This window comes from Orbicella franksi, chromosome 1 (assembly GCF_964199315.1).
Source record: "Orbicella franksi chromosome 1, jaOrbFran1.1, whole genome shotgun sequence".
NCBI classification, from domain to species: domain Eukaryota; kingdom Metazoa; phylum Cnidaria; class Anthozoa; order Scleractinia; family Merulinidae; genus Orbicella; species Orbicella franksi.
The window spans coordinates 14,023,138-14,034,060 of NC_138145.1; the positions used below are offsets into that span (position 1 = coordinate 14,023,138).

General features: G+C 37.9%; 2 protein-coding genes across 3 annotated transcripts in view; both read left to right on the top strand.

Annotated features, from left to right (window-relative positions):
• Positions 1-10,923, top strand: part of LOC145478070 (TNF receptor-associated factor 6-like) — an 89,963-nt gene that overhangs the window by 50,587 nt on the left and 28,453 nt on the right. The window lies entirely within an intron of this gene.
• The window catches only part of LOC145477826 (TNF receptor-associated factor 2-like), a 41,372-nt gene that overhangs the window by 27,190 nt on the left and 3,259 nt on the right, over positions 1-10,923 (top strand). The window contains exons 8-9 of one of the 2 annotated variants that reach the window (XR_014048155.1): positions 3,673-5,964; positions 6,952-9,142. Coding sequence is in view for 1 of the 2 variants with exons in the window: in XM_081455675.1 (XP_081311801.1) it covers positions 3,673-4,725 (1,053 nt within the window). In the remaining variant the exon portion in view is untranslated. The other variant, XM_081455675.1, reaches the window with a different exon arrangement.

Genomic DNA, 10,923 nt, shown 5'->3' on the forward strand with positions numbered 1-10,923 from the left:
CCTCATGCATGAGAGCGCGCGCTAAGTAACAAAATGAACAAGGATAGGGCAGATGGCCATTGCTATAACTTGGCCTGGATTTAACGATCTTGGACGTTCGGTGACCCCTGTTTTTCTTTTGATGGGTTATTTCTCTACCGATTTTCTACGTTTAGCGGCAAAGTGAAGAAAATCTATCGACTAGGAGTTTGAATTTTTTGCAAAATGCACCATAGAGTTCCGTTCGGTTTAGCCCTTCGTTTATCCGTGCAACGATTTCAAATGCCTCTTGAAGGGTTAAATTTTTGAAAACGTTGGTAACATTTGGAATTATTCACACAACAGACCCACTTCTACTAAATATGACTAAGATCGTTTACCTCCGTTGACTCACTTTCGATATTCTTAACAATAAATCCCTGTAGAACATGCTGAATTGCTTGCGCCAATTTTTCAAACTCAGGGTAGCTTCCCACACGCTATTTCTCTGAAACGAAGTCGGTGGCCCCCAATTTGTTTTATATTTTTGTAACGCATTTTTTGACTGCAGTAAAAATTGAAAAAATATGTATCGACTGGAAAATTTTCGCGCGAACGTCCTTAAGAATATCATATTCCCATTTTCATTTATAGAGAGAGCTAACCATACACCGGCTAACCTGAGCCGTATATTTCAGGCTAACCGAAGCACTTAGCTCTCTATAAAGGAAATTGGAATGCAATATTCTTAAAAAGCCTACAGTCTGCATTTTAACCACCGTTGTGCAGTAGGCAAGCTTTAAGTCTTATTTGAATAATTAAGCTTACGTTCTTGTTGGTGAAAGTTGTCATTTCCATCATTGTGCATAATATTTCTGTTTGCTAGGCCTGTTGCAGAATATGTGAAAAGGTGTTAGCTTTGTGGAAGAACACTCCGAGCGCTGATTCTTCCAAAATCATCTTCAATTACAATGTTTTCCTATACATAAACGCTATTCTGTGACAAAGTTTCACGTTTCTTTAGGGTACCGATCACGGGAAAAAGGCAATTTTACAGGGCGAATAGCCAAAATTTTGCCCCACATATTTCCATCCGAACGCGATGACTGTAACACTTTAAATACACTTGATGGAAGATTTTTCGGTTATAATTAAAATCCACGTACCTCTCAAGAAAGAGCAATGATAATTACTCCTTGAGATCCAAATATAATACCATTTGGAGCTGCAATGATTGGAGAAATCCGCCTCAAAAAGTTGTATCTGCGAGAGGCGACGGCGCCATTTTCGAAAATTTATGCATTTGCACGCTTCGTTCGTCGTGACGTCATAATGGCCATGATCATCGGGACAGCCAATCTGACGTGTTCACCTTTCCCTCCTGGCCGCCATCTTGCGCGATTCCATCGTGCGTACGCGCCCGCGAGCAATACCACTAGCCTTGATAACCAGACCAATTTCGATATATTAAAATTCAGCCTAATAATAATAATAATAATAATAATAATAATAATAATAATAATAACAATAATAATAATAATAATAATAGCGGCTTATGAAAAAAAATTACAACTGTAAAAATTATTAGGACAATATATATGTCAGGGAAATACTAACTTACAAACGAATTACAAATTACACTCATTCTTTACAACTCTTATAAATTTGTCTATTGTCATTTGTCTTAAAAATTTAAATAAGAATAGTAAAAAACACTCTACACATTTAAATGGCAAAACTCTTTTAAAAATACTCTGTAGCCATAGTAATAGTATATATAATAGCAATAGTAATAGTAATAGTAATAGTAATAATAATAATAATGACTTTATTACCGTGTCAATTACATCTAGCAGTGGAGAATCCCCTCTGCGAATAGGGTACACCTAACTAGAACTATCTAATAGACCTCAGCACGAGGCAGTGGGGAATAAACCCCTCAAACTCTGTAGTTATTCCCCAGAGCCTCATACTGAGGTCTATTGTTTTAGGCTGACTTTAAATTTATCGAAATTGTTTTATTCATGGTTTCCTTTTATTTCCTATATGGGTACGGGGCTCTGCTATAAACGGTACCGGTAAAGTCTCTGATTTTTAAAATAATATTAACTTCAACAGATCGCAAATAACACTTGATGATCACAGGGAACTCTGCTTCAAACTGTAAAACAGATGCCTGGTAAAGATCAAAATTTTAATAATAATAACAGTAACAGTAACAGTAATAGTAACAACAACAACAACAATAATAATAATAATAATAATAAAAATAATAATAATTTTTTTCTTTAAATTTAAAAAAACTAATACTAATACTACTATCATCATCATAACATTAATTAACACATTCCATACAAATTGGTATATACAAGGTAAAAGTAAGTAAAAGAAATAAACTATTAAAACCTATTTCAACAGTGTTTGATAATAATAATAATAATAATAATAATAATAGTTCATTTATATAGCGCATACATCTGCTACTTGCCCGAGGCGCTTTTGCTTGTTGTTGCAGCAATTTACACAGTTAAACATCATCAATAGCACAATACAACGTTGACCCTTTTTTACGAGTGATTACAAGTGGTTTACTTCTACACATATGGTTTTGAGTGCTTTAATATTTACGGTGGGCTAACGATAAAATTTTGAAAACTGACTTAGTTCTCCCTCACGGCGGGCCCCTTTGACCTACTAACTCCTTCGTTTCTGTAATTTTCCAAATGACTTCTGTTAGTATTAGTTAATCATGAGACTCCACAAGAGTGTTTTGGTTGGATATTATTGACTGACTCTCCTGCTGTTCCCGATAGCTTTCATCCTTACTTTCACCGATCGGAGAGAGTACATGAAAACCAGCGCATCTTAATTCTTCCATTCGTGCATAACCACAATTCCTTGTGTCTTTGATCTTACCGCCACCCACAATTCCTTGCGTTTTGCGCGAAAAGTGGTTGATTTCTACCCCATATTGTAAATTTTTAATGATTAGATCTGCGGCCTCGTTCGTTCGCTTCAGGCTCACTCACTGCGACAGCAATCATAGAGAAGTTGTGAATGATAGCTAAGATCGAGAGGCTAAAGAGTTGCAAACGCAAACCACATAATGCAGAAATATAACAGCAGAATGTTTCTTATATCTTGTCGTCCATGTCATAGACACCATGCAGTTACTCGGATTTCCTTTTATTCTTTCATGTCTCTTTTGGCCAAATTGCTTTGGACGTTTGGTATAATAGGCTACTCCTCATCAAGGTTACTTTGAGGCGTTTTAGTGAAAATATGTCTTCGATGGTTTTACTGACACTGGGGACTTCGACACCCTTTGCCTCCCGTTAAGAGTTCCTAGAAATCTTGGTCTGAAAATGCTAAGCTGAGCTTGTTGTCGCACTGTGGTCTTTTCTTTGACACTGGATGGCCATCCTCTATGTCTTCGTCCGAATCACTGGATTCCTTTACAAGCTAGGACTAAATTCAACAAGAATAAGTGTATTTCAGCTGGTGGAAATTTTTATAACCCAGTGATATTGCTGGAGTTCGTGTGGCTGTCAAAATGAGTAGTTGTTCTTATCATGTTACTCCTTAGTGCCATAAGACCGAAAACAAGTAGAATTTAAATCAAATTACACTTGCTTGTTTGTGTTGGAGAGTACCTTAACAAAAATCTGTAGGAGCTACATGTATGTGTTTTCATTGCATGCTTTTCTGTGATAGGTTCTCAGCCAGAACCAAAAGAAAGAGCATCTGGAGCAAGAGATCACTTACCACACAACTCTAATCTTACAACATGCCCTGCGAGTAAGCAGAAAAGTGGAAGCACTTCTGATGTGCGATCCAAGAATTGTGTCCAGAAATCTGCACATCTTTACAAACTATGACGGAGTGATTGCAGATATTCTTGCTCTAGCTCAAACCCAAGCGGGTGAAACCAGGGATCTGCGCGAAAAATGTCGAGAGCACAGCGAAAGAATCACCGCTCTAGAAAGAAAGGTGGCTTCAGGGAATTTGCCAGGTGGAGCCCCTAGTGTCCAAGTGTCTGGTGATTCCAGTGGTGGATCACAAAACCCAGATCTTACACGAAGGGTTACCAACCTTGAAAACAGGACCGCTGATCACGAGGTGTTACTGGTGGAGAATAATCGCTCAATAGAAGAGGCAAGGCGTGACATGGGTAACGTTAAACGACAACTTGATACCAACCAGGAGAGTGCCAGGAGGCAAGAACGAAGGATCGAGTCTATCGAGCACACATTGGCACTTAGAAACGTAACCCTGGCCGATTTAGCAGAGTATGTGAGGCAACAAGAATTCTCAAGCTACGACGGTCAGTTGCTGTGGAAGATTTCTGATTACGCTCGCAGAAGAAATGACGCAGTTACCGGACAACAGGTGTCCTTCTACAGCCCTTGTTTTTACACCAGTCGCTATGGCTACAAGATGTGCGCACGCGTCTATTTAGACGGCAATGGCGTGGGGCGACGTACACACATCTCGTTGTTCTTTGTTGTCATGCGCGGCCAGTATGACGCGCTACTCCGCTGGCCGTTCAGACAGAAGGTCACCTTCATGTTGCTGGATCAGGATAACGTGAATCACGTGATGAGTGCCTTCAGACCTGATCCAAACAGCTCCTCCTTCCGGAGACCAAGAAGAGAAACCAACATCGCCATTGGATATCCAATGTTTTGCCCGCTAGTTCAATTTAACAACCATGCGTATGTTCGGGATGACACGATGTTTCTGAAGATAATTGTGGAAGCCGATTAGCACTCCTGGATCACTAGACGGCGTTAAGTAAGTAACTTTATCTACGTATCAAATTCATCTAGCCCGATAGGGGCTAATTGGGGACAAATTATAGAAATTACTAAAAAGTACTAAAACCTCAAACAAGCTACATGTACTGGATAGTTGATAAATATACTATTTTACCATAACTGCAGAAATTCTCGCGCGTTCATTGGCTAAATTTCATTGTCAATAAACGGACAGACAAATGAATTTACAATTAATGCGATGTTGACGCGACGAACAAGGGCAGACAAATTTGACAATTTGGTATTGTAAAAAAAAAAAAATTGACGTCAGTTTTTCATGCTTCTGTCCTGTTATTGACATCTTAACATTGTCAAAGTAGTCTGCCGATCCAGAGTCGCATGAAAAATTGACGTCACTTTGTTATATAGAATACTACATCGTACTAGAAATTACTAAATTGCTAAAAACGTGCGCTAGCTACTAGATAAAAAAAAATTATAAAATACTAGTAAAATACTTCAACATACACCAATGTGTAGTTAGAAATATGACACAAATGAATGCTAAGAATATTCCATAAAATTATTATAACACTGTGGATATAAAAGTGTATATAGCCAACTGTTGTATAAAGCACATGTTTGACAGCCGCTGGATGGTCAATCTTAGGAATGTTTCTTTTAAAGACGGCCAGGGACGGTGCTTCTCTTACTTTCTCGTATGGCTTTGCCCATAGATGTGGTCCCCATGTACCTAATAGAATGTTTTCCGAACCTGACTGTTTTACAGTGCGTTTACAGTTACTTTACTGATTGGCTGGATTTAAAAATGTTGGAATCTATTGTTTAAGTTCTGCCATCTGATTGGTTTTCGTTGTCTTGGTGGCCCCGGTTTCAGTGAACGCACTGTAAAACTCGGCATTTCAAAATCTGAATTTCTCAGGTTGTATCTCTTATTGCTTCGGCTGAACAGATCACAGAGATAACTAGGCGCCATCCCATGCTTAACTTTATTCATTAGTATTAGTACATCTTGTCGAGAATGACAAGGCGTAAAGCTTTCTCCTGCACACGTTCGATTGTCCTTTTTTTCTGGTGCCTTAGCGAAATGCCACACTCTTTGACAGTACGTTATGTTTGGTAAGATTGATTTAGCTCTTATTAACCGAGCTGGAGGTCTGTATGGGAGAATCTTGACCGAGGTCGTGAGTACAGACCGAACGCAGTGAGGTCTGTACACACGACCGAGGTCAAGATTCTCCCATACAGACCGACTTAGCTCGGTTAATAAGATGTTTATTATATGGCAAAGAAGAAAACTTTAATTCGTTTAATGTAACTGGTTTGCTGACATTTTGCTCGCGAACGGCGATTAGCTTAACTTAAACCTGCTGAAATTTGCTCGTCCTCTTTGCTTTTTTTTTTTTGTCATCAGGCTTTTTTGCACTTCCATAAATGATTGAGAAGAAAATAAAAGAAAATGGTGAACATTTTTGTATTTTAGTTTGCTACTTTTTCAACGCAAAATGAAACCGGTCCAGATGCCGGTCTAGATGGGAAAATCTAGACCGCGGTCAATATCGATTTCAGCCAATCAAATTCGTGAATTCGGTAGTTCCCAGTCCTTGTGAGACACAGCCATATAATAAAGACCTATATTATATTACCAGTTTAGCGCGTTCCGGAACAAGATTCTTCATCCGCGTTAATGCACCAACTTGTTGACTCTCCTTTTTACTTAGTTGACTGATGTTTTCGGAAAAGTGCAGTTGATCATCAATTCTCTTATCCAGGAGCTTTAATTTGTTAGACTGTCCAACAGTTTCATTTCCACAATGAATATCAATTGAAGTGCCTTTGTCCTTTCCTCTAATCTTCAGCAACAAAACGTGGCTTTACGGTACCCTACGGCTAAGTACTACTACGGCTACTTTGGCCGTGAGGGACTAGGCTTACAACGGCATTTCACCCGCCAGACTCAAATGATTAAGATTTTGCTGTACGGCAACGGGGTGTGCAGCCTCTACGCGTCTTTACAAAAATGGCTTCGTTCAAGGAAACCAGGAACTTTATCCTACTTTCATATGACACAGGCTTGATTAATGACGAGGATTTCCCTCTCCAACTCCCAGAACTGAGATTTGCTCAGGGCTCGACACTAACTTTTCAACTTACTAGCCTAGTGGCTAATAATAACATAGATGTTACTAGCCAAAACCTTTTTTTACTAGCCAAGCACTGTGGTTGGCTACCTTATTACATGAAATTTTCGCGACACGTTTATTTCGCGATTTGGGGGTGCGCATATTTCGCGACACTTAAATTCGGTGATTTTGCAAAAAAAAATTTATTTTGAATCACTTTAACTTCGCGTTTGTGAGTAATACAAAATTTATTTCGTTGGCAATGTTACTTAAACATGTCTTTGAATTTAGTAAACTGACTCTATCAAAGGTACAATAACGTAAAAAGTAACAAAAACACAATGGTTGTATTATATGTCAACAGTAACATAATGTGTTATGTTCCCGACACTTGCATGTACTTATTCGCGTCACTTTAATTTTACGAATTTTTTTTTAAATCGCGAAATTCGCAAAATTAACGCGTCGCGAAAATTTCAGGTAGGTCCAATAACAACAGAATTACCAGCAAGACTTGAAAGCACAAACCAAGCGACTCTCTTTAATACATATCGTTGGTAATTATACTGTACTTAAATTAGTTTAAAAAAAGTTCCAGTTCCCGGAAAGAATTTTAGGACTCTGTTTTTCTCTGAGACTTCCTTGGAAAAATATCGAGACCCCCAAGACGTCACTGTAAAAACTGTCAAGACTTCTTCACAGACAGGCGCCATAGAAATGTTTCAAAAGCAAAACAACTATCTGAACAATACTGTAAACTGTCGTTGGCGAAATTCGATTGCTAAAAACGGTAAGTTTGCAAGTATGCTTACAACGACAAATCGCCCAATGTATTGTTACTCTAAATGATATGTTATCCCTTTACAGTTCCGCACTATTTTGCGCATGAAAAAAATTTCATAACACAAGAGAGCATTGACGTGTGCTTTCAGAAAATGCTGTATTGTTTGTCAAATGTTTCTTTCAACAAAAGTAACATGTTCATTTCCCCGTTTACGTACCACCCAGCGAAAAGGAGACAAACTTAAACTTGCATACATGTACGTGCTGAACAGCACATACCCGGTACCACGATATGTCCACAATGAAATTCTGACCTTGTCTCCGAGAAAAGTGTAAATTTTGTGTTTGTCTTCCTTGAAGGAGACAGAAACTAATTCAGCCAATTTCATTTTGTTGACTAGCCAAAGCGGCTAGTGGAAATCAAAACCCTACTAGCCAAAACTAAGTTTCTACTTGTCTGTGGCTAGTTGGCTACCGTTAGTGTCGAGCCCTGTTTGCCTTTGAAAAACCCCTGTAATTCCAACCACAAAAATGAACAAAACAAAATAACACTAATAAAAAGCTCGATTTCAGCACGGGTACGGTGATCGTACAACGTGTTAAGCCCGAAAATACGGAAATTTTGATTCTAATAAAATACATTTTGAACTGCAATAGACAATTATAGCTCAGCTTAGTATATACGAGGCTTTCTCATCTGCGACTGTTCCGCCCGGTACTAATATGACTGTCGCTCACGGTAGGTGTTTAATCGTTCAAATTTTCTGCACAAATGACAAAGAACCAATTATCTTAGAACAGGTTTTTATGAGTTAGTAATTTATCTTCGAACTAGGCTGTTCAAACGGTGAAAAAAGCGTTACAATGAGAAGGAAACAGCAGACATATTTACGTAGTGGAGAGAACGTGAAACCAGGCACTTTAATTTCGCATAGAAGAAGGCAAGGCTACGGCGGGAAAACCGTACTGGAATGCTCGTCATGACGTCACCGGAAGAAATCTTCCGTCGCCCTACTACAGACAGCCGTACCATGTGTTAAGTCCCTAGTGATTTCAACTAACAGATGATACGAGAAAGTGCAGTCACGCAATGCAATACATTACGTTTTATTTATCTATCTACTGAGCGTTCTATTGCCATTACCTGTATGGATCTATGTATCTAGAAATGTGAACCATGTGACTGAATCAGATTTCAAGTGATGATGATTTAGTCAGTTTGATCCCTGCTTGATTATTGTGAGAGCTATTCTGAAAATAAGTAGAGTTCAGATGGAGGTTCTGTTTACCGTGAAACTAGTGTTGATCAGTTTATTTGCGGCGAGTTTCACAAAGTATATCATTTGCTGTACCATTTTGTGGGGTTAATGTGGCAGATGCGTTCTGTAGGACACTTTTCCTTTAGAAACTCTTCACAGCTGAGATGCAACGTTATTGATGATGTAATGTGTGTACTGATAACGATTGGGTGTGCGATAAGTGAATGTGGACTGCCTTCTTTCTTTTAGGTGACTAGTTACTTGTATAACCAGTATTTGCCACCAATCTCACGACATGCCAAGCATGTAAAAGAACATAGATGCCTTGAGAGTTTGAAAAGAAGACGTTTGTGCTGGAATACAGGCACCGTTTTTCATCACTACTGGCTGGTGTTCTCATGGTGCTAGACTTATTTAATGAGGTTTAAGGTATGAAATATCTTAAGAATATGTATGTATATATGTATGTAAACACTTGCTTCAGTACACTGAATATAAGATGTTTGGTGTTATTTCGTTGACGTTGTTTCCCAGATTTTTACCAAGTCTGATAATTAGCTAACTGTAATGCTACGATTGCCATAATATCGGAAACGTTGAATTTCATGGTTTTGTATCACTATTCTAGGCTATTTTACTGCTGCTGGTCACGCAGTTCTCTTAGATGGAACTAGCCGGTCGGGTGATCATCTGAGTAAGTTAAGTTAAAACCGCTGAATATGAGAAATCATGTGACTATAAACTCCCCTGCATGGAGGTTTGTGTAAGTAAATCAAGACTATTAAGGTTTCTCAATACAGTTTTTTTTCTGGATTATACCAAGCATTTTCAATGACCTTTTTACCAGTTTTTCTTCAATCGCATCGATATGAAAATTACGCCAGTTGTTGGAAATAGGTTGAAGTTTTGTAAAATGTGTTTCCCAGAGCAATCGATATTTCCATGAAAATGATTAACAAAAAAAAATTAACATCAATAAAAGATTAATAAATGCGCGAACCAGATGTGATATAAAAGAACAAACAAATGTTTTAAATTGTCTTAGATGGCAAGTGGAATATACACGAATAAAGAAATTCTGTATGTTTGATGTCGAGTAAATCGTGAAAACATTTCAAATCATGCTTTTTGCATAATAATAGTAAACGACCTGACAGATAGACAATATTTTGATGACATTGCTTCAAATAGGACAAAAATGTTTCACGAAGCTAAGTTTTGAACCCACGAAAGTTTTGGTAGTTTTCTTTTTCGCGATCTCAAGGACGAGTCTTTTTCGTAAGTCAAAAGATCACTCCCATTTAAATTTTCATATAATTTTTAATGGTTTTTTCAAATATCTATAACGACTCCATAGACTTTTCAAAATCGTGAACTATGTGTACCTGATAAAGCAAGCAGTTTTATTCAAAGTTTTATTAATGTTGATTCACTGGAACACTTAAACGATTAAGAAAGGGTTGTTTGAACCGACGAGAAAGCTGTGTTACAAACTCACGATTTATAAAATTATACTAAAATATTCACATCAATGTTTATTTCATTGTGTTGTACCCCCCCTCCCCCCGTACCCATCCTTTCTGTTCAAATCTTTGCATCACGGAGGAATGCAATACTTCATGATTAGAATATTTTTGCATAATTTTTTAACCGTGAATTTATAACGAAACCTTCTGGTCAGCCCTTTCTTAATCGTTAAATATGAAAGGGTTTCAGTGAATTTATGTCAAAGAAACTTTGGAATAAAACTATCTGCATTATCAAGCATGTGTTTCCAAAAAACTATCGAGCCGTTTTCAAGATTTTTTAAACTGCGTTCAACTTTAAGATTTTCAAGACCAAATGGAAGTGGCGTGAAGAAGAAGTATCGTTCCGGAGATCGCGAAAATGAAATGCAACAAAACTTTCATGGCTTCAAAACATAACTTCAAGGCACAGTTTGGTATTATTTGAAGCGCTTTTATCGAAACAGCGCTCAACTGTCGGCCCATTTAGTATTACGCAAAAAAGTATGTTTTGAAA